At 41.7% G+C, this 24,452-nt stretch overlaps 1 protein-coding gene across 1 annotated transcript in view; it reads left to right on the top strand.

The window, feature by feature from the left end:
• The window catches only part of BMP6 (bone morphogenetic protein 6), a 90,816-nt gene that overhangs the window by 42,753 nt on the left and 23,611 nt on the right, over positions 1–24,452 (top strand). Inside the window, exon 2 of the mRNA XM_068670776.1 lies at positions 20,959–21,151. Within this exon, the coding sequence (XP_068526877.1) occupies positions 20,959–21,151 (193 nt within the window). The remainder of the gene's footprint in view (positions 1–20,958; positions 21,152–24,452) is intronic.

Below are 24,452 nucleotides of genomic sequence, written 5' to 3'. Positions count from 1 at the left end.
CGATTTAAAGTCTGCTTAGCTAACGTCATGTTAGCAAATGGAATACAACAATTTTGGGTATTGTTAGGGAGGATTGGTATTGTTTTTCTGAACCCTGGGAAAAAACGTGATGTAGGGGAGCCTGCATGCCCCACCGAACATCTTGAAACTCTCCTGGTATGGACCAGGAGAAGAATGGGAGAGAGAAGAGCATTTGGAAGAAACAAACCTACAATGGAGAACATTTAGCACATAGTCTGTACTATGCCACACACACCTATTTATTTCAGTGTTTTATAGCATTTGGTTTTTGTTTGTTTGTTTTAATCTTTACAGGTTTGCATTAACTGGTCAGAAATAATGGTAGCCAGTTTCACTTACATTGAGTTTTGCATCCTCCACTGCTTCTGCGGAGGTCAACATCGATGTTACATTAGCTGCTGTGGTGGAAGCTGTCACTGAGGGCTTCTCTTTATTTTTTCTTTCTGTGATGATCGTAAAAACTTCACATTTATTGAAACATCTGTGGCATTTAATGCCCTATTGTTTTCCTGCTTTAGAAGCAGGAAGGGAGAAATGTATATTTTCCTTTACAACAAACCAGAATTTTTCAGTTGCTGACTCACTTGGCCTTGTTGTGCTGAACTGCTACAAGTGAGTTCATTGTAAACGTCCCTCACAATGTGTGGTTCAGTCCTTGTGTTTTTTGGACAATGAAATCATATACTGATATACAGGTACAAGAGAAGCTTTGCGTCCATTCAGCCCAGATAAGATTGTTATCTGGGCCATGATTAGCTTGCGTAGGAGACTGGATTTAACTGTTCCCCTATGATCAATTTACACAGTTGAGACTTTCAGATGCTAATATTTTTTTTGCATTCCACAAGTTCCTTTTTTTCTTATAGCTTATCTCTGTTTTAAGTGGTTCAAAATAGATGGCATTTTAATTGTGCAGATGCATCAGATACTCTGGAATGAAACCAGATCTTTTCCAGCTAGGGTCATGCTGAAGTTTTCATGTAATGAGAATGACTGTGAATCAATTACATGATACTTCATTATGATGAAAGAAAACAAACGTGGCATCAACAGTGGGTTCAACAGTCTTTGTTTCAGAAAGGAACTTGTAGAACCATTTAAGGCAAAACAAAATCCCAGAGAAGATCATCAAAGAGCACAAATGAGAGCATAAAGTACTGTACAATGAAAAATGCCACAAAGGCTTCAATGTCTTAGATATGTATGCGAAAAATTTCAGGCTGAGCCTTCCCACACTATGGGAGGTCATCAAGTAAAGCAGAGTTAGTGCTATTTATCTGCAGTCAAAGTGACACATGACTTCATTTGGGTTTTAGTCTCATTACTGCTGTAGTGTGAAGTGTCAGGTTAAAAAGACTACACGCTTTTCACCCATAGGGATTGCTCTGTTTTGATGGGTCAGGTCAGCACTATGGCTCAAAGCATTGCCTACGATTAATATGTAATACATTTAAAACTAAAGTCCTTGAGAATACAAAATTAACCCTGTGGATGTCTGTGAATGGGACTTTTTGATGTTCACCTTGATATAAGGAATACAGTGTGCCACAGCTGCTGGCAATGGAGAACTGAAACAAAATCAGAAGAACATATTTTTCTCAGATCCTATTGTTCTTTGCAGAGTGGTCCTGGCAGTCATTGCTCTTGTATCATTGAAGATTGCCAGGGTGAATTATGTTACACAAACATGTCAGTCTTGGACAAGTCTTGGGGCAAAAGTCCAATCTAGGTCAAGCAAGAAAGTACTGCCCTTTATTTTGCCCAATACTTTCCCATTTCTGACTTTACTTTCCACATTTATCATATTACATACCAAAACTTTTTGGGGAAAAAAAGCAACTTATTCAGAAGAGAGTTTTCTCCAGCATATTCTTGAAATTTTTGTGGAGAAAGTTAGCAAACAGGATACTTTCATAATGCCCACATGTTCAAAAAATATTGTTACATCTGTTAAAAAAAACAAACAACAACAACAAAAAAAAATGATGAGGCTTTCCGACGTACCACACAGTATGTCTGCTGACTTGTGACTTTCTAACTGTAGTGGTGGGTGTCTAAAATAAGTAACTAAGAAGAAATGGGTATGCTTTTGTATCTTGTCAAGAGTGTTACTTTTGTGGTGTTTCATCATGCCTTGTTGTGTATTAATAATGTAGAAAAGACTGGCTAAGAAATAGCTTAATACACAGACTTTTTTGGAGTGGCATGAGGACAATTTGCCTTAGTCATAATTTCAAAGGAATGCAATAGTCTATGTGGTATAAAATCTAAGACTAGCAAATTTTTATGGTGGCAGCATTGTTCGTTCAAACCTTTTTGTAAGCTAGAGTAACTGGCAAATTTATTTCAGAAAGGCATAGATAATGTCAGCGTTGAGTTCTGTGGCTGTATAAAACAGTGGGATGATGAGTTAAATTAGTGTATATTGATTTGTGGCTTCTTTTTATATGATTTAATAAAAGGAAGCACAATTAAATGAATGTCTTAAAATTTAAGATCAACGTTCTTCTAGATGTATGATCTGTCAAGGTCCTCTCGTGGCTCTTGTCATTCATATGTTGAGTGCCAAAGAATGTATTCCGATCAGCAAGGCCTAATGGAAGGATGTTTCTAAAACAGGATTATGAATCTCATAAATCTTCATTTCTGAGACCTTTTCAGTGTCTTGAAGCTGAAGCCAGCATGTCACAATCTGTTACTCTGAATTAAATGCAACAAATAGCTCGGTTGAGGTTCTGGTTTTGAATTTTTTTTTGTTTTGAATTGAACATTTGTTCTTAGGAAACCAGAAGGCTAAGAAACATGTTGATATTTCCCCCTCACCGCCGGCACTAGAGTTGTCTATTTTTATTTACTTTGAGAGACAGGGAGAATTGGACAATTGGCTGAACCACAGTAACCAGCGTCATCCGCTTCTCATTACTTCTGATGCTTCCTTAAACTTCTGAAATCTTGAGTCTGTAAAAAAAAGCGTACAGTCATTTCTTTTGAAAACCACACAGAATCTGGCAAAAATTCCAATACTTTCAAACAGTGACAGGATATATACAGTCATCTTTGATGCATACATTGGGAAAGTCTTTGCCCCCTGCTATATCCCCAGCCATCTCCTCTATGCAGTTTAAATTGGGCTGTCAGAAGTGGTTTCAGTGTATAACCCTTGTCAGGCAGAAATAGATTGGCATCCCCATAAGCACTAATTTGGCTGGCAGTCCCCCAAAAAATAAATGCTGGCGGTCCTGACATTCGCATCCCGGCTTATCTAGCTGTTCTGTGAGATGAAGCTCTTTATAGGAGATTAGCTGTCCTGAGGAGAAGTGGATGAGCAGCTCTAGAATTGGGAAAAGAATGCACAGCACGGATGTTATTTTTCTTTGTGGTTGGGTGCAGGCAGAAAAGGATGAAAATGTGGCTCGGAAATCAAATGCAGACAACTGCTGTTCTCCTCAGAGGACTGTGCAGAAAATGTGTATGTGCAGGAGACACTGCTGACCATTCACCACATCCCACTCACCACCCATTAGGGATTTTCAGAACCCAGGAGAAAGCCAATGGCAAGAGATTTTTATTTTTTTCCTGAGGAGCGATTTATTGTATCTCTTTTAAGGTTTTGCAGCTGGTGAGTTGGTTTATATCTGAAGTTGAGGCCCCATCTGGACTGGGGGGTGGAAGAATAGGAAAAGGTTCAATAGACAAAGAATGGGGAATTTATGCTGGGCATTCACAAGCTCTTCCTGGGGATTTAAACTATTTGTAGACATAAGGTCAGCTGAATCCATGGAAGGGGCTTTGTCTTCTCTGTTTTCACTCCACCCCCAGCTCTTTGAGCAGAGTAGCATGAAGCACGAATATTCTTAGTCTTAAAAGGCTTTGTTTCAAAGCATAGTTGGCTACCTCTAGTCAGGTGGCTTAACCCTCTTCAACTCTAACACATCGTATGTAGTTTTAAGCCAGTTAGAAACTGACAGTCAGTGTTTGAGCTCTTGCCCCTAGGAACTGGGCCAGCGCTCCAAGCCTATGTCCCAAAGTGCCACGGGGTTCACAGAGTTGGCAGAGTCTTCCATCATACCTCTCACCTGCATTGCCTGTGTAAGAGAGGCCCAAATTCCCATTTTCACTATCAAAAGCTTTTCATAGCTCCACTGATCCTGTTTGGTGTGCTTCACAACTGGCTTATAAATAACTTGAAAACTTTTTTTTTTTTTCTGTCCTTGCCCAAGGACAGAAATGCACATCATACTTATGCACATCATATTTAGTTCTTCAGAACTAAATATGATGTGCATAAGTTCATGCTTCCAAACCTCTTGTGCCTTTGATGACGCTCTTTGCTCCGTAACTTAAAGCAGGACTTTGTCACTGCTCTGCTGGTGCTGCAAGTGAATGTGCTGGGGGTGACTAGGGAACCTGCTTCCCTGTCTAAATTCTCGGGATGCTAGGAAGAAGCAAAGCATAATCCCCACTCAGTATCTCACCAGGGGTCTGTGAGAATGCAGTATACAAGTGATCTGATGTGTGAAGTGAAAAATATGTAATTTTATGTGAATTTAATTTTTAAAGAATTGTCTTAATCTCTTATTTGAGGAGGTAAGGGAAGTGAATGGAGCATATGTGCCATGGAGACTCTTCTTCCTTCCTGGTGGAGACAAGCGTTGATGTCCTGGAGTTAGTATAGCACTGGGTGTATCAGCTAGATGCAGAGCTATTTCCCTCCCTCGATAATACTTGCTGGTATAGCAGACCTAAGAGCTTTATGATATGGATGCAAACTCAACACACAAGAAGAAAGTGTGTTTACAATTTGCATGGTACGTCTGTGTGGACATACCAACCTACCAGTCTCTCATCACCAATATGAGCGTTAGCTTTTACACCTCATCTGACTGTTGCTGTTTTACTGAGTGTCTAAGAGCACGAGGGATGATATACTTGAAAAGAAACAGCTCAGTTGAGAGTGAATGAACTGCATGAATGAAGGCCCACTGAGGTAAGAACTCAAGAGCAACAGTATGAATGTCTGCTTACACAGGCAAATGCTGCAGGAGTAGCCATTTTTAAGAGGCTGAATAGATTATACAGTATTTGGTCAGGAGATGTGATTTTATTTTCTAGTTTCTCTGAGTGTCTACTACTATACCTTGTGAGCTGAATGCTACTTCCTGCAAGTGCAAAATTTTGTTACAGTTTTCTACTATCTATAGGAATGCAAAATAAAATCTAAACAAATGAAAACTTTCTATTGCTCACATAGATCAAAAAGCAGATGTCAGTCTTTAGTTGATGTTGGTAAGCAGCCAAATAAAGGTCAGCCAATTTTATTGGGAAACAAGGAAAATCAAGTCGAGTGTTTTCCAGCATGAAATTGCCTTTCTTGTCCAACATGCTACTGGTATTAAAAAATATAGATTTGCTACAGATTCCAGCAAAATATTTAGTTGTTTGTTTAAAAACAAAAAACATTGTGAGGAAAGCTGCAAAATAATTTACATTCTGGTTTCCCAAGGTCTTTCCACAGCATTTTTTAATACCAAAAGCAAATAGACTTTTTTTTTTTTTTTTTTTTTTTTTTTTAATGTCAGGAACAAATAGCTGCAATTGGTAAAATAGTTTAGAGAGAGCTTCCTTTGTGGAAGTGGGTTTTCAAGGGACTCTTAACAATGCTCTGATAAGTGTATCCCTACTGCAGGTTCATGGAGGGTGTGGTTGTTACATCAGTTAATAAACTAATTTCTCCTGCAGTGCTTTTGGTTGAGGGACTCTTGTTAAGAGCAGAGGTGTGTGCAAGACTTTTGGTGTTTCACTGTGTCAAAAGTACTGTGGTACCACTGTACAGCCCAATGCTCTTAGTCTTAGAACAGGGATTAATGCCACTTTGGGGGAATTGTGGTGGGTTTCTGTTTCTTCCCCCATGTTGGTCTGATCTCCCTGTGAGGTTGGGATTTTTCTTGGTGGAGGTGGCAGCCCCAGGAAGCACCCAGAACTGCAGCTGGGGTTGCAGATGGGAGTGGGTGAGCACTTGGGACTAAATTTTGTTTCACATTGCAAAACACAGTTCTGCTTAGAATAGAAATATTTCTTAGGAGCAAGTTGATTTCATTGAAAAAAAGAAAAATGAGTTAAGTATCCTCAGAATTAGTTGAGGTGAAATTAGTCTGTTTCTTTTCATATAGTAATTTCTGTTTTCTCACAAGTTTGAGTTTTTGTGTACTGTTAAGCATAAAATTGTTGCTTCAGCAAAACATTTTTTTTCTTCAGAATTTTTGTTTCACTAGTTCAACTTTGTTATACTCTGGTTCCAGTCTGATCCTAAATAGCATCCCTTCAGAGGTGTTTGAGTTTGGGAAAAGGCATCTCAGTTTCTAGCCCTGTGGTAGTCCTGGGCTTTTGGGGTTCACTAGGCGTATTCCTGTGAGCATTGTCTTTTAATGCTGAGGCAAAGATACTGAAAGGGATTTAGATGCTGTGAAAAGCAGGGTGGTTGCAATACTTCAACGAATTATGGATTCTAGGCCTTGTTGCCTTGTTTAATGCTCTAAAATAGAAAGTGTGTGGCAATTGCAGCTGATGAGCGCTTTTGCACACTTTGAACACCTAAGACTTAAACGGAGTGTCTCAACATTGGAAAATGTTATCCATGGAAGAGGCATTTGGCTTCTTAAGCAGGGCATTGCCAAATCTAGTGTATATTTACCTGCAAGATGTCTGAGCCATGATGGTGTGTTCGTAAACCTTGTAAGTAATTTCTAAAGGAAGAAGAACAGGAAAATGTCACTGCTTATTCAGTAGTGTTCCTTGTTAAAGCTCTGTTTTCTAACAATGTGGAAACCAAACAAAACCATTACATATAACTCTGTTGGCAAAGGCAGCTGCATGGGAGGGGGGATCAGCCTATATTGGTTATTTAAGAGTGTGCAGCCTTTCAAGAACAGTCAGTTTGAAGAAGAAAACTAATCCATATCAGGAAGTGCAACATTAAAGCTGTGTGTACAAGAAACATGAACCTTGAGGATGAGGAAGGGTATAGTGAAAATGCCCCTACAGCTTTATCTGAGCTATACAGAAATGTAACTTCAGCCTCTTCTCTCAATCTGCATGCAGAACCCTACAAATGTCAAGCACAAGATGCTGACTGGAGAGTTGGCTGTTTGTGTGTATCAGCAGATAGAAAATATTAAGGCATTTCACTGTATTAATTTTTCTTGGCTTTTATTTTGCTTCCATTCACTGTTTGCATAGAGTTATAGAATGAAAGAATGGTTTGGGTCAGAAGGGCCTTAAAGATCACCCAGTTCCAACCCCCTGACATGGGCAGGGACACCTCCCACCAAACCAGGTTGCCAAAGCCCCATCCAGCCTGGCCTTGAACACTTCCAGGGATGGGGCATTCGCAGCTCCTCTGGGCAACCTGTGCCAGGGCCTCACCACCCTCATGGTGAAGAATTTATTCCTTATATGTAATCTAAATCTAACCTCTTTCATTTTAGAGCCATTCCACTTTGTCTTTTCAGTACTGGAAGGCCGCTGTAGGGTCTCCCCAGAGCCTTCTCTTCTCCAGGCTGAACAATCCCAACTCCCTCAGCCTGTCCTCATAGGAGGTATGCACCAAATTTTGCTACCATTTTCTTAAGAATCCTGAGGTCCTTCTGTAACATGGGTAGGGTTGCTCACACAAAGAGACAATTTATGGAGATATTTTTTTTTCAGTAGCAAAACTAGTTTATTTGAAGTGAAGCAACTTGCATTTGATTCTGCCCTTGTGTATGTATTAATTTGGGAAGTTCATCAGTGCACATTTTGCCTTTAGCAACATAATCAAAGTAAAAAGGCCCCTGACAAATCCTTCTAACATTTTATTTATTTGTGGATAGACTAGTTTGTAAACTTTTTCTTTTCTCTGTCCCATCCATTCTGAAAACAATGACTTTTAAAATGGGTTTCAACAGGAGAGCAGGGGCAAAACCTAGTTTCTTTTGGAGATGGCTTGAACAGGAGGAAGCTCTGGTGGCAGAATTTAGATTAGAAGGCAGCTTCAGAGGCTTTCCACTGCACTGTCTTCTGTGTGCAGAGGACTATTGGCTTGCTTATTTATTTATTTTTTAATGATCAGACTATTTATGACACCCATATAAAGAGCTTGATGTTTACACTTGGCAATCCCCCAGTACCCAAGCAGAATTTATTCGTGACACAACAAGACAAGTCAAATCTATGACTGTAGTAAATCACAGGTAATAATAGACCTGTCTCAGATCAGTCAGGCTGCCGATTATCCATACGCAAAGGTTTTTTTTGTTTTTGTTGTTTGTTTGTTTTTTTGTTTTGTTTTGTTACAACTTGTGTAGGCCCTATGGCAAATGATGCATTGAATTCAGGATAACTATTCCTGCTGCTGTTGCTGCATCAGCACTGCTCTCGTCACCCCAAGCATCAGTGAAGGAGCAGCAGCAAGATGTGGCAGAGGAAAAAAAACTTTTTCCTGAATTTGGACCAGGAATGTGAGGTTAAAACAGATGCACAGAAAGATTTGTATCAACTTCACTGTCGTTGAGTATCAGCATTTATATACATATATGTATATATATTTATAATAAAAGCTAGTCTTTGTTGAACACAGATATGTCTTCCCACTAAAAGTATCTGAGTTTTTTGTGTTCCCTAATTGAAAAAGTAATCCAAGATATGAAGATCATAATTATTAGATAAGTATTTCTAATAGAAATACTTGTTAGGAAACCTATTGTTTCTACCAGTGTTTTTTTACATGCCCTGCCTTACATCGATGCCCACAGTAGTTGCTGAGAATTCTCTTTCACCCAGACTGGCTCAGCCTGAAGCAGGGTTGCTCAAGCTTTTGATTTTTTCCACATGGCAAAGGCAGAAACTTTGTCTGTGTCCCATAGAAAAGGTTTTCTAACTCTGGATGGAAAGATCTTCTAACACTGAATGGATGCTATCCCCGATAAGTTTAGCCCTCTATCTAAAGTATTTTCCAGCTCAGATTTTCCTCTGATGAAAACACATCATCAAGTGATTCTTTCCATGCATTTGGTTAACAGGAAGAGAAATAATGCTGCTAGAAACTCTTGAGTATCTTAAAATACAAAGGTGTTATTATTTGGGCTTTTTTTTTTTTTTTACCTTTTTTTTTTTTTTATGCCTTTGGATGAAAAATGTGGGTCAGAAGGAGATGAGAGGTTGTATATATCAACACCTTGCTTAGACATCACCTATGTGGAATTCTATATTGTGGTGACAAGGCTTTAAAGAATGCCTGGATTAATGGATTCTCTTAGGCTACCTGGGTGAATGTGTGTAAATCAGGTATTCACCGGTCTCCAGAAAACAAACAGAAATCTCCACCAAAAAAAACCCTCCTTGAAGTTGGCCTTTTTCCTGTAATTTTCTAAATAGCGTCAAGTAGCCAAAATCTGTGGTCTAGACTGGTTTATTCTGCTGATTTTTTTTTTTTCTTGGGGATTTACAAACCACAGAGAGTTGGAATGGATCAGAACAAATATTTGCTCATGCACCTACTGATTAGAGCTTTCAAAGTCCTCAATCTTGTTACAACACACATGTGAACATTAGCATTCACACGGTTAGGTAAATACGAGGGGTTTCCTCTCCATGCCGGCCCCTCTGCCTCAATTTCAGTTTAATGGAGACAACACTTTAAATGTGGCGTGTTTTCCTTATGGTATCCTGCACTGTTTTCTGCCTAGTAATTCTCTCAGAGACTGTCATTTTACCAGAGAGTGCATTTTTTAAAGCCTTTTTATCCCCCTCCCTTAATATCAAGCATATTATTACTCATCTTGGAGCGCTTCATCACTGCTGTTTCTGAGTTGGAGATTTCTCCAAGTATGATGGCAGCTGCAGCTAATAACTTAAAGTACACAACACTGAAGTTCCCGTGTTCCTATTTCAACTAGAGGAAGCTCTTTCCTAGGACATGCAATATCATTGTTGGACTCTCTTCTGTATGCAAATGTTACCCAAAGCTTTAGCCTTGCTGCCTATGTGGGACAACTGCAGTAAAAGCATTCATTCTCGCAGGCAAGAACACCACTTTTTAAGGTTGGTTTAGTGGTCAGAGGTAAAAATGATTTCATGCATGTGCATTGAAAATGTTTTTACTTGTCACGTTACCCTACTGTCTATATGTTCATAAAGAGAGCGTGCTGAAAATCTAGCCTGATCCAAATGTTCTGATGGTTGATCGTTTTCTTGCTGTAATCCAACCGAAAATCAACCAGGTACAGCAGCTGTCTCCTCTTACACTGTCAGAGCTATAGCATTGCCATGTTGCAGTAACTTGAAAAAAAAAAAAAAAAGTTAAAAGACTTCTAAAAAGGCTGAATTTTTTGTAAGCAATGTGCTTGCCACTGAGTCATAAACCAAATTCTGTGTCTGGGCAATTCAGCTGTTGACAACATTAAAAACACTTAAAGCACGACAAAGGAAAATAGACAGATTTCAAGACCAAAATTTGAAATTGGTTTTGGATTCTTATTTAAATCTCTCTCTCTATATATATATTTATCTTTACTAAAAATTGTCAGGGTTTTGATGTTTTTGTCCAAGGATGGCATGTGACCGTTCAAGGCAAGAGAGGAGGGCATTACTAAGAGAGAAGCAGAGGAAAAATAAAATCAGTGATGACAAGGCTGCATTGGGTGGGGCAGAAAACTGCTCGAATCGTCAAACAGCCGGGACATGAATTGCAAAGAGCAAAGATGTAGAAGCCAAATGTCTGAAAATTAATTTGTGGGCAAGCAGCTCTGCTGGGAATTTTAACACATTCCCTTTTGTTCATTTTAACTGCTGTTTTCAGGTCCCTGATCACTTAAGGAAAATGGTCAAGATAGGCTGAAAGTCAGAAATGCCTACTTACTGGGTTGTGTTTTAAATCAGTGAGGTTTAATTTCCTCAATTAATTGTTAACTTGTGCACTTCAAGTCAATTATGTGCTGTTACTTTAAGACCAGTTGTATGTAACTTTTAAATGCCTAGATCGTAAGGGTTGCTTTGTGTATCTGGTGAAACTGAGAGGGGGGAAAAAAAAAGGAAAAATATATAAAGAGAAAGAACTTGGCAGAGGCTGTCCCTTTTCCTGCTGGATGTTTTTCAGGTGAACTACCCAGCTATGCTACTGTGTTAAAGTCAGGCCAACTGTGTGGAACTAAGGATTATTCCACAAATCCCATTTTAGTAGTTCTTTTAATGGTGGTTTTCCTCGAGCCTTACTTTTTCCTATCATTTCCCACCCTGACTGGGATTCTCCCAGCTTCCCCAAAGCATTGTATCTCCCAGGCTTTTGATGCGCTGGGAGCTGCAGCCAGGAGCAGAAACTGTGTGCCCCATGGGTCCTTGCCTGACGTGGGGCTGCAGCCTCCAATCTCTTTATCAGATGGACAGAAGCATTCCAAGTATGCTTCTGGTCACTGGGGGATACGGGGATGTGAAAAATAATGGAAAAGGAAGGCTTAGAGAAAAGAGGCTAGGGAAACTGGGGCTTTTTGTCTTTTTTTTTTTTTTTTAATTAAAAAAAAGTTTTTAACTTATTTCTTTTTAAAGATCTATTTATTTATTTATTTATTTTAAGAGATAAAATTCTCTATCCCTATGCAGGTTGTTAAAACAATGTGACACTTTTTTTTTTTTTTTTTTTTTTTTTTTTTTTTTTAATTCAGTGGGTGTTGCAAGGGTGCTCTGGTATTTCTGAGTGGTCTGATGTCTTCTGAGCATCAGGCTCCTACAAGCGGCACGGGTTGTTCTAGTGCCATGGTGGTGCAAGACCCCAGTGGTGGTTCAGAGCTTCCAGTCCTAGTCAAGCCTTGAAGATATTTCCTCCAAATTGGTGTGCCAAACCAACGAGCAACAAATGGAAGTAGTGAGGGGGTTTGCTACCAAATCACACTATTCCTTAGACAAATACACATGACCAGGAGGAATGACCTTCAAATGTCTTCAAACTCATCACACCTTCTCTGTCCTCAGTCTTCAGAGCTGTAGCATCTTGTCCCCTTGACTCTCCCAGAGGGCTGTTTTTTGATCCCGTTGAACACTGAGAGCTTTTGAAATCTCTGTTCAGTGGTTTTACTTATTCTTAACCCTGCCATCATTTCTGCCCTCACTGGGTGTGGTATTTCCTGCCTTTCTTGTATCACTTTTCTCTTTTTGATAACAATTCTGTTGTCCTTCAGTTCTCTTTTTCTTATTGCCATTTTTTCACCAAGCACCCTGTGAACTCCTTAAAGCCCCTGTTCTTAATTGGTGCATGGAGATGCTTGCTTTGGCCAGACACTGCATCATGCAGTCATTTAGCATTGGAGCCTTGTGTAAAATACTAAACACTAAATCTAATGCTCAGTGACACAACTTACGGTGTCCTCAGGTGTCACAAGTCACGTCAGTAATGCTCCAGTCGCAGCACAGTTGTGTAGGCTTTGGAAGAGCATTGCAAATTTTGAAGCATAGCTGACTTTTTTATGTGTATCAGTGTTCAAAGGACTTTTATTTAGTGATGGATTAAACATTTTCAATAATTTATAAAATCTTAAATGCAGCAGACCCTATTTTTACAGAGAGTGATTGTGTAGTGTCAGGAGATATCTTTTTCAGCTGGGCTATTTCATGGAAAACTGCCTGTGATGCAAAGAGATGAGCACTCAACAAAATGAATGTAGCTTGCAAACATTTTTATGTTCCCCACTTTCCTGTTTGCTGCTGGTTGATTTTCAGTCTTGCTGATCAATACTAAAGCTGTCTGGAAAAAAAGGGGAGAGGGAAATGTAATGAAGTTAAAAATGTTTTCCACTTTGCACAACTTCAGTTTTGAAATTTAGCTCAAGCACACAAGTGAATTGGTTGGGACTGCCTTAAATTCCTACTGAGGGGCAGATAATTTACAGAGAGGATGCAAGATAAGACAGGCGGCTGCTACACTGTTTAAAAATCCCTGAAAACATTTCAGGATCCGGTCGATGTGCCCTGGGCAGCTGCACAACTGCAGGGAGCTGCCACGTGAGCCGCGATTCCAGCAGCAAATGTAGCGTGACCTGTGTCAAGCCCGGAGGACAGGAAAAGCAGCCACGGGTGCAAACAAAGAGCCAAGGGAGAGCAGAGGAGCAGGGCAGGGGTGTCCTCGCCCCTCTGTGTGTGGCAGCAGAGTGCTGTTGGTTGCCTGTGGCTGCCACTGGGCGGGTGGCACTGGCTGCTCCCACAAACGCTGCCTCTGCCTGTACGAAGCTTGGCTGTGAAGTATGCATGGGGTTTGGAAAGCATAATGTTATTTTAATCATAAATTATTTGGAAACTTGATACAGAAATAGCTGCGGATCACTTATTCCAGAGGGGTGTTTTGTGCAGTCAGGGTCTTTATCAGCTTCTCAGTGGGAACTGCATTAATATTGCCACAAAAATGCAAACAGTAGTGCCTTTGATAAAGCAATTTGGCATCGCTTAAGCAGAAAGATGTTTTGTTTCCCTAAGATACAACACTGTTTTCAGTACAGGGACCTGGCATATGTGCCAGCATATGGAAAGAAAATACCAGTTTCATTAATGTTTGTATTCGGAAGCTGTGGGGAGGAGATGTATGAGGAGGCTGCCTCTGCAAAGAAGGAGACAGCACAGGAAGCCCAAAATTTAATGCCGTGGATGAGATGCCCATGGTCTGCAGGCAGCCTCCCACACTTAGTCCCGTGAAGTATTCCCGGATGTCTCCCCTCCTTGCTTTCACACATGCTGATGCAAGCTGGCCCCCAGTCCTGCCTTGCTGGCCATACAGTAGGCGTCTTGGTGGAGAGTGTGGAAATACCCTTTAGTATTCTCTGTGTCCTATGGGTTAGTGCATTATTTTGATTTTTAGATGGCTCTCTGGTTCAGGAATCCTGAAAGGAAGCTGTTGTGCAACTGTTTTAATCTGATTTTACAAGTCAGTTCCAGCTTGATTCCCAGCACAAAGAGACAAAGAGGAGCTCAGTTGTATTTTTCATCCAAAAGTAGAAGGCCCTCCTCCTTTGAAGCTCTGCTGCAGAATGCTATGTTTAGAGAGTGATTTGCTATTGTTTAAATTTAATCTCCATAATTACATTGGGGTTGGATTAATGACGGGTTATTTTTCCGAATCATTCTCTTCTGGCACTCGCAGCTCTGGAGTATAAAGCCAGGTTTTCATCGGATGTAAACTGGCATTGTTCCACTGAAGTTAGTGGAGTAATTCCACTTTATATTGTGGTGGCCCAGATGTGATATTACAGCCATTTCTAAGAAAGCGCCCTTTTGGAGTTTTGTTGGCCTTGAATCTTTGATTACTATTTTTAATCTATCTAGGCATTAACTTCCAAATGCGTTACATTTGTGGTAGCCCTTGTCTCTAGACCACCTCGGCTGTACTCAGAGGGACAAACAGCAGGTGTAATACTGAATTCAGCCATATGTATCTTGGCTTCTTTCTGTTTAAAAGCTGCTTTTATTGTGAAGAGTGTAAGCAGTTGCAAATGGGAAAGGCTCACTATTTATGTCCAGTGAGCTTCAACGTGCCCTTGTCTATCAGGAGAGAGCCTGGTCTGTTCATGGTGTCTGAGATGCAGTACTGCAGGTCCAGAAGAGGTGTTTGAGAGGCAGATGAACTCAAGGAGGAAGAAAAAGACCCAGGGAGACATAACACATCTCATGGTGACATTAGAAACAGTGGAGAATGTGTTTGACATAGGGAATGGTGCTGCCACCATGATCATGGCTATGGAGAGAAGCAGTCTTTTCTGAGACCCTGAGGGGTTGTTCAGAGTTACTGTGATCATGGAAGGCATGTAAAGATGCTAGGCTGACAGCAAGATGATCCCCACCTTGCTTTCAGACCTTTTATTTTAATGTCTCATCTCATCTTTCAGATCTTCTATTTGAAAGAATTTTCTTGCTCACTGTAAAATGGTCTGCTAATAGATCTTAGTTTGGAGAACGAGGAGATTTTGCTTTCTTTTGGGCCCTTACTGGAAAGAAGTGGTCAGTGCTATCCTCAAGGGGTAGCAGATTTGGAGTGTCATTGCAGTGGTAAGAGCACAGGGCTGTTGAGCCCAATGGCCATCTGGCAGTGGTGTGCACTACAGTTAAGTGTGAACAAGAGGCAACAGCAATACTTTCCCTGATGTATCCTCACTGCTTTCAGGAGCCAGCTGTTCTGCTTGCTGGCCTACAGATGCAACATCTGCAGGTGCACTCGGTGTACAACTCAATACTTGTTCCCTGTAACAAGCAGAAAGAAGGCGTGAAGCTTTTTAGTTTTCTCCTCTTCCCATTATAAGAAGTCAAATGGGTGCTTTGTACTCCTTGGGGTGTACTCTTTGCTCTTTTTTACACCGTATTTAGGAAATACTTTGTATTTTAGTAATAAAAGTCAGTTTTAATCTGTAAGAGTTGCACTGTTTCCACAGTTGGGTTAACTGGGAGACTAGATGTCTTTTTTCAGATTGACCTGGTATATTCAGAAAATCCAGACAAGCCTTCAGGTCTGTCCTGGACATCTCTTCAGAGTTAAATAAAGACTTGATGCAGGTTCCAAACTTGTAGGTCCTGGTGCCTGATGGTCTAGATAAACACACTTTTTGACACAGGAGTCGAACTGTAAGACCCAAATGGAGACCAAGTCTTACACTGAAATGTACCTCATCTTGCATGTACAAAGCTTGCATGCCAGAAATCTTCTCTTCTGTCCTCTCCCACTATGCATCAGTTACTCAATTACTTACAAAAGTGCAGCTAACTTCTATATTAATCCTGACATATAATTTGATTCTTACTCCTTTTGCTGTTATTTATTTATTAGTTTTAGGGGCTTTCTCATTTTATTAGGGAGGGGGTCATGAAGGCTGAGAAGAAATGACTAGTAATATCTTGTATATGTACTCAAATTTAATTTCTGAATACTTGTGGAAAACCCACTCTCTATAAGCAGGTCATGAATGCTGGTTGCTTTTGCTGGAATGTGGTCCTACAAAACCAAGTCGTTGCTGAAGCACAATTCAAAAGCTCAGTGCAAAAGGTTCTTCGGAAGTTTCAGGCTTGCTGGGGACAGGATGGACAAAGAATGCCACAACCCAACTAGTTGTGTGTCAACTATTTGTGTGTCAGCTGTGTCAACTCTCCTTCTCCTCCCCCTCCAAGGAGTCAGATTGCCACAGACATTATAACTACCTACCCAGATAATATATACATGTAAAATGTTTGCTTTTAGAGGTGTAGGTTTGGAGTATATACTTTAATATTGTTGGCTTTAGCTCCTGGAGCTTGACCTAAAGACTTTCTTAAGACACTGTTGAGACTGTCACCTGAACACCTGACCTAACACTTTCTCAGCATCTGAGAACTTGAGAAAGACACCAAATATCATGACATGTTAGTCATGTTGTTATTCTAAAAGAAAATTGTGTTTAATTGGAAAAGACTGTTGTCCTGTTTCTGCTTACTAGTTACTTCAGATCCAAAGAAATCCTGAAAGCTCCTACATGCAAGAAGAGTTCATTTCAATGACTGTCATCAGGGTTAGATTCCCTTGGTGAAAGCTGCATGTGACACTCTCAAATGGAGGTAGGATGGTATAGTTACCAAGATAGATAAAATGTGTTAATTTCTTAATTAATTTTGTTTTTATTATTATCCTTGTGCAGTGCTTTTAAAGTAGCAAGTACTGTAAGCAGTATGTTATTTTTAAACTAAGGACATCTTGTGCTGAAATTGGCCATTGCAAAACTAGTTTAGAATTAGAATACACAAAATTCAAAACCACAGTAACACTAATTTTGACATTCTTGCCTTTTTAACTGCTCAACAATAGTGTTGTGTTTGTATAGTATTTAAAAATATTTGTAAAGGGGAATGTAAAGAGCTACTGGCACGGTTCTCTGTTAACTGTTTGTGTGTGCTCATCCATTCTGCTCAGAGAGAGTTTTAATGAAAATTTGGGGGCAACTCCCGGAGCCCATAGTTTGGACCCTACTTTGCTTGTAACATGCAAACCTGGATCTGTAGCCTCCAAGGAGCCACTTCAACCAATGGGTAATAATGCTTAGAATGAGGGTGACCCTGAGGATGAATTTTAGAGGGTTATAGTTTGTGTCAGTACCCTACCATCCCTATTTTAGCCTGGCTTGTTCCGGATGCGCTGGTGTTCAATCTGCCCAGCCATGAGCTGTCTGGTTTTCTCTGCAAGGGCTTTGTGAAGCTGGAACTTGCACATGTCCATCCTCAGGCAAAAATCAGCTTTGGATTGACCATGTTACCGGGCAGACCAACCTGAACAAATTCCCATTGGAGAGAAAGAAAAAAAAAAAAAAGAAAGAAAAGGAAAGCAGCTTGAGAAATGATTTCTCTTTTTTGCTGTTGCCTTGCATCTTGGCATGTGCCATCTGCATTTTAAATAATAGATCATCTGATGTGATGTAATGTGATAGCAATACAAACTGGGTAATCCTGGGAAGCAGCAGCTTGGGTCTTGTCTTTCCAAATTTTACTGTTCTAAAGCTTGACTTCTTTGTTCAAAATGAACTGTTTCCAGGGGGTAAAAAGCCCCCAGAGAAGAACTGTTGGCATTTTATATTTTTAAACTGTCTTGCTGAATGAAAACAGTTGATTATTAACTTGATGGGGTGACAATGAGTATATAGAACTTAAATATCTCACCACTCCCACAAAGAAAAAAAACCCACCCTCCATTGTATCATGGGAAGATACATAGCCAGAAAAACTTTCCAACTCGTTAAACTTTTATACTTACTTCATACAAGCTTAATGTAGGCTTTTTTTCCACCCTGTGATGATGCAGGGACACTGAACATATCTGAGAAGGATACCATATACATAAAGCCTTTCTGAATGTGCATTTCTTGTAAAAGAAAAAGCAAAATTACTTAATCTGGAGGATTAAAAAAGGTTTCCTTGTGTGTGTGTTTCAGGTTGTTTACTCTCCCAGCTCTGATAACAAAATCAGTTTGAATGCTTCCCCCATAAACAGTGTGGTCAGCTTCTGTGATTGTCTGGGGTGTTCACACAAGGACAGGGTGAAAGGAAGAACTTTTTAAAAAACAGGAAAATACTATTGTAACATATCACACAAGTTGCAAACTGGGAAAGGGTACTCAGAGTCAAAAGCTGTACCTGCATCTACTTTTGATGCTCAGTGGTGCGTGTTTAGGTGTTATTTTTTTTTTTCCCTTTTGTGGATGTGTTTGACTTTTTAGTAGAGAGGTAGTGCTATTTCCCTTTTAAACTGTGAATTTTGTAGCGTAGGTCCACAAGTAACTGCAGAAGGTGGCTGTTCCCCTCACACCAAGCGCCGTGTCCCTGCTGCAGGCCAGGTGGGATGGCTCTGCACTGTCACTCTATGCCTTGGCAGGAGGTGTGGGGGCATTCCCATGGCTATTTCTCTCCTGTGTCATTGAGGTTTTCCTGCTCCCTGCCTGTCTCCCTGGCTTGGTTTTTGCCTGGGGTCTGCTGTTCATCCCAGTGGCATCCTTCCCCTTGTTCTTGTAGGTCTTTACCATGCACAGTGGGGCTGCTGACTGTTGCCCTCAGCCATGAGCCTGGGGGAAAGCAGTCTTTCTGCAGTGCATCGTTCCCTCATCCCACTGGCAAGGCAGGAGGGGATGGGGGTTTCAGCAGGTTGTTGCACCCACAAGCAAGGACGTTACAAGTTCTAAATTGAGACTCGTTGCTTCATCCCCTCCATCTCTCCAAAACGGCTGGTGCAGACGTTCCCTCACCGTTAATTACGTCCTCTCGCCTTATAGCAGCAAGCTACAAAGCCAGGCTGGGCACGTTGCTCTGCTGCAGACAGCTGAATGCAGCTTCTGAGTGGCTGGACCCTTGCAAGTTTCTGAAAATACGTCACCACTCTGTTTTGGGAGATGTGTTGTGCTTTGGGGCAACTCGGGCACTGGGCAGCTCAGGTCCCTTCCTGGCCAGCATCCACACAAGTCTCTCTAACTAGCCCAGCATTTTTGGGGTTGTTCCTGGTTAAAAGCAGGGACAAGTGCTTCAGAGGGTCACCCATAACTGGTGGGTAGCTATTTAATTGCTTGGTGACATTGCGTCATTTAATTTGGAGCAATCTGTGATGGAGATGCTGGGCATTACCACCTCCTTTCTGGAAGTCTCAGGGTGTTGTCACCCACAGCTTTCAGTCATTTCATGTCTAAACTGCTCAGTTAATAATGCTAGCGTGCCAAAATTGGCAGCAGCATCTGACTTTGACAGCAGTTTTGTTTGCCCTGTGGCAGCTTTTAAGGCAGCATCTCAAGGCGCGGTGTCCCACAAAATGCTCCATAGCAGTCATGTGGAGGTGAAAGGATTTCCAGGCGAGCTTCAAAGAGAAGGATGTGACTAAGTGTCTCACAGGGAGCCAGGATGCGCATCCAGCCAGATGAGGCAGCTCACACGAAAGGGCTGCCAAAGGAAAGGGAGAGGAGACAGATGAAACCGGGACTGGGGAATGAAGAGGAACAGGCAGTCGGGAAAGGTAGAGAGGAAAATCTCCACGGGCTGTTTCCAGCAGCCAGGAGAGGTTTCTGCTCTCCACGGAGGTCACCTGTGGGTAAAGCAGTGAAAGTCAGGCTTGTTGGCCATCATTCCTGGCTCTGCCACAAGCCTGTCTGTGAACAAGTCACTCTTCTTGTGACTCAGTATTGCATCTGCAAAACAGGGACTGTGGCTTGCCTCACAGACTGTTGTGACGGTAGTCTGGTGGATGCTCTTGCAGTTTGATGTCTCAGTGAGGAGCAGGGGAAAAAAGGCAACAAAAACTGAGCACAAAGACTGAAGTGAAAAGGAATCTGTGCTTCTATCACTGCCTTCTCTGAATTTAATCATATCTCTAATGATAACATAATCGTGACTGATCCCTCACTGACGTATGCTGCTTCAGTTGCACGGGTGGGAACAGTATTTTGGTTTTAGTTTTCCTTCTCCCTAGGGCTTTAAAGATGTAATTATGCATGTTTATATAACATGTTAATGTTTTAAGCAATTACTAATAGAAAATTAGAAGAAATAATAAACAATAAATTCAAATCAGACTATAACTAGATGTAGTAAAGTACTATAAGAATGGGATGAGAAGTAAAGTTTGCAAAGGGAGCCTGAAACAGAGAAAATGCAAATCCTCAGGCCTGAAGAAGGAGGGCTTTTTGTTTGCACCTGTCTAAAATCCATACCTGACATTTTACCTCGGGAGGGTTGAGGCCACGGGGGATGACTACAGAAAGCAGAAGAGAGCACTTCTTCACAGCTCTCAGGCTCAGATAAGCTCCTGCAAAGGAAGGAAAGCACAGTGTTTGGTTAGGTTTAACTCTTGAGATAAATGTCATATTAATTGTACTCTGATCACAAGGAAGTCTGACAGCCAAAGCACAAACGTAGGTGCCACAAAGCATCTGCTTGTAGGACCATTATGGAACTGGTTGACCTTGTGCTAACATTAATTCTGTCTTTGCCTTTCTGTTTTGCCTTAAAATGAAAAGAAGCTAATCATCTCCTCTGTTGGAAGAGAGGTGTGAGGCTTATGGAAATGCCATAAAAACATGGAGATACATAGGTGGAAAACGGTGGGGGAGGTCCCAGCCTCAGAGTTGTTGTGAGATGTTCTAAAAAGAAACAACATGCATGGTCATATTTCACCTGTCAAAGCTGACTTTTCTCTAAAAAAAAAAATAAAATATTGAAATCTCAAAGGCATAGGCTAAAGAAGATGAACATCCATCTTCTCAAAGTACTGTAGGCTTTAGCTGCAGAAGCTTTTCTGGCACTTGGCAAGTCTGTGTTTGGAAAACAAATATGATTTCTGTTTTCTTGAAGGAACAGGTGGCAGCATGAGGAGACCTTTTGTTGTTAAATTTTAGTCATGGTTCCTTTTTTTCTTGTCTTCCCTCTCCTCATCTGCAGTTGAGTATGACAAGGAATTCACACCTCACCAGCGGCACCACAAGGAGTTCAAGTTCAATTTGTCTCAGATTCCTGAGGGCGAGGCTGTCACAGCCGCTGAGTTTCGGATCTACAAGGACTGCGTGGTGGAGAGCTTTAAAAACCAAACCTTCCTTATCAGCATCTACCAAGTGCTGCAGGAACATCCAAACAGGTAGGCAAGTGGGAGATAGACCTGTGGGGCAACTCTCTGCAAGGCTTGAAGGAAAGGCAATGGGATGAGCTACCCCAAGCAGTGGTGGACCCCCTACCCTTTTGAGCAGAGGGAGGGGACCTAGGAGATGAGGAGGAATGGAGACAGGTCCCTGCTCAATGTCACAGGCAACTCCCCTCCCTACTGGCCCTGCCTCCCTAGATGCCCTTACACAACAGGTTTAAGGCCCTGGAGCTTGAGAGACCAGTGGGTGAGGATGAGGTGAAAAGTCTACCCAAGAGGATGCCTAGGGCGAGGAAGTCGACTCCACCCCTCAGGACTGCCTCCACTAAGAAAGACAGAAGGGTGATCGTTGTAGGTGACTCCTTTCTCAGGGGAACAGAGGGCCCTGTTTGTTGACCTGACCCTACCTGTAAGGAAGTCTGCTGCCTCACTGGGGCCAGGGTCAGGGACATTGCCAGAAAGCTTCCTAAACTGGTTCACCCCTCTGATTACTATCCTCTTTTGATAGTCCAGGTTGGCAGAGATGATATTGAAGAGAGAAGCCTGAAGGCTATCAAACAGGACTTAAGGGAACTTGGACTATTAATAGACGAGTCTTTGACGAGCGGGAGTACAGGTCGCGCTTCCCTCCATTCCTACAGTGGCAGGGTGGGGTACAGAGAGGACCTGGAAAGACTACCTGATAAACAAGCGGCTCAGAGGCTGGTGTCAACACAGAAATTTTGTTGTTTTATTTTTTTTTTTTTGACCATGGGGTGCTTTACTCTCGGAGCTGTCTTGGGTAGAGTGACCACGAAATGATAGAGTTCTCTATTCTTAGCGAAGTCAGGAGGAGGACCAGTAAAACTGCTATCTTAGACTTCTGGAGGGCAGACTTTGAGGTGTTCAGGACACTGGTTGGCAGAGTCCCTTGGGAGGCAGTCCTGAAGGGCAGAGGAGTCCAGGAAGGCTGGGCACTTCTCAAGAAGGAAATCTTAAAAGGCTCAGGAGCAGTCTGCCCCATGTGCCCAGAGACAAGCTGATGTGGAAGAAGACCAGCCTGGCTGAACAGAGAGTTGTGGCTAGTGCTTAGGGAAAAAAAGAGGGTTTATGATCTTTGGAAAAGAGGGCAGGCCACTCAGAAGGACTGTAAGAATGTTGTAAGGATTTGTAGGGACAAAATTAGAAAGGCCAAAGCTCATCTGGAGCTCAATCTGAATACTGCTGTTAAAGGTAACAGAAAATGTTTTTATAAATACATTAATACGAAAAGGACGACTAAGAAGAATCTCCATCCTTTACTGGATGGGGGGAGAAACTTAGTGATGAGAGACAAGGAAAAGGCTGAGGTTGTTAGGCATTGGAATGGGCTGCCCAGGGAAGTGGTTGAGTCACCATCCCTAGAGGTCTTTAAAAGACGTTTAGATGTAGAGCTTAGTGATATGGTTTAGTGGAGAACTGGTTAGTGTTAGGTCAGAGGTTGGACTCAGTGATCTTGGAGGTCTCTTCCAAACTACATGATTCTGTGAGAGGTTGTTGCTCTGGGCCGCTATGTGCTGTCCCCAGGAGGTCTGAGCATGGGTGTTCATGCTTGATAGTAACCTGTCTGGTACACATGTACAGGACATGTCACTGCACGGTCCTTCTCTTGTGGGAAAAGGGCGTGGCAGAGCCCTAAATGGGGCTCAGCCACAGAAAGTCCCCGGTATGACCTTTTTGACGTCTTGGTATACAGCAAGAATCTGATGCAAGGCAACAGTTTTAAAGCAAAGATGATGTATGCTTGCATTGCTCTTGCATACTGAAGTCCATGTATCTCCTTTCAACTTGATACTACCAGCGTAAAATCATAGTGTTATTGCAATTGATTGTGATTATTGCAGCCTTGATCTGCTGTCCACTAGACTGACACTGAGGTAAGTAGAGCAGAATAAAGTTCAGCATGCTGATACAGGGACAAAATCACTCCTGGACTTTCAGTGGCCATGAGGTAGGTGAAAGAGAGAGGCTCTGAGGGTTCAAACTGACAGATGAAAAAAACAACAAAGTGCAACCTTGACTGATTCATTTCAAAAGAATAATGTTTCCGATGAGGGAGGGAACGTGCATGGCTGGGGAGCGTGTGGTCAATTAAATGTCAGAGTAACGCTGTGGTACAAAAGTGCTTCCTTGCTTCTGATGAAGCATGTCAGGATGTCAGGATTTTAACTGTTACTCTGCTGATGAATAATTATAATAAAAAAGGGAATCAGAAATAACAGTGTTTTAAAAAGCTTCATCTCTTTGCTGTGAAGATTTGCTACATATTTTCCTTTCTGGCCCATCTTTCTTCAGCCTTTCCCCTGATACCAGTTGTAGAATATACCTTTGAAGAGTTCATCAAACAGCTACCAGTTGTTCTGCGGGGACTTTGGCCTTTGGGGAAATAGAGAGAAATACTGCATATATAGTTATTAGTAAAAGATGTGTTTTACAGTAGTGTTGTTCCCTTTGCCCTTTGAGTTGCAGGTTGGCTGGCGTGTCTTCTGGGGAATACCTCAGTGCCCACTTAAAGAACTGAAGAAAGTCAGAGGGTCATGCAGATTCCATAGATATTAGCTGTATTGTCCCTTTATGGTTTCATAGAGTGAAAAATTTTGAGTGTTGGTTCATTTTAGATTTCACAAATACCGACCCATCTCTGGAGCTGGAGGAAAATCTCTACCAAGCATCTATGGAAGTGGTAGATATGCAGTTTTGTGATGGTCAACAAAGCAGGACACAGAGTATGTCAGGTTTGCGGTTGCCTCTTGTAAAAAGACGCATTAACTTTCATGTGTGTATCACGCTATTTTAGAGCAAACTGAGCAAGCGAGTAATGTACTTCAAGAAAGAGAATAAAGCACAAGGTAGACATGCCTCCTTCCTAACAAATTCATAAAATCTTTGTTCAGAAGGTGGCTGGTTTTTTGTTTTTTATACAAAACTGTACTCTCACCTTGTATCTTTATATTAAACACACCACAAATGTGTGCGGTGAAGCTCAGGCACATCCCTTGGCTCTGGGTGCTTCAGTCTTCATGCATGCTGGGCACTGCCAGGTGGAGACCTCTGTACGTCCACGGCAGAGACAGCATCTCAGACAGGTCACAAGGGAGTTCTCAGCCTGGAACTGGTGAACATTTCGGGTCTTTTGTCATGGTCCTCCTTGCTGCTACCACTGGCTGTGCCGTTGGGACTGGGAATGGTGAGGCAGCTTCCTCTAGGTCCAGACCGCCAGCAGTTCACCATCCCTCCTGCCACGGGCCCTGCATGAACTGCTGACCCAGAGATGAGTGTC

This window comes from Anas acuta, chromosome 2, assembly GCF_963932015.1.
Source record: "Anas acuta chromosome 2, bAnaAcu1.1, whole genome shotgun sequence".
Lineage (NCBI taxonomy): Eukaryota > Metazoa > Chordata > Aves > Anseriformes > Anatidae > Anas > Anas acuta.
Note: the sequence above shows the minus strand (reverse complement) of the source record. Positions and strands in the feature narration are given on the sequence as shown.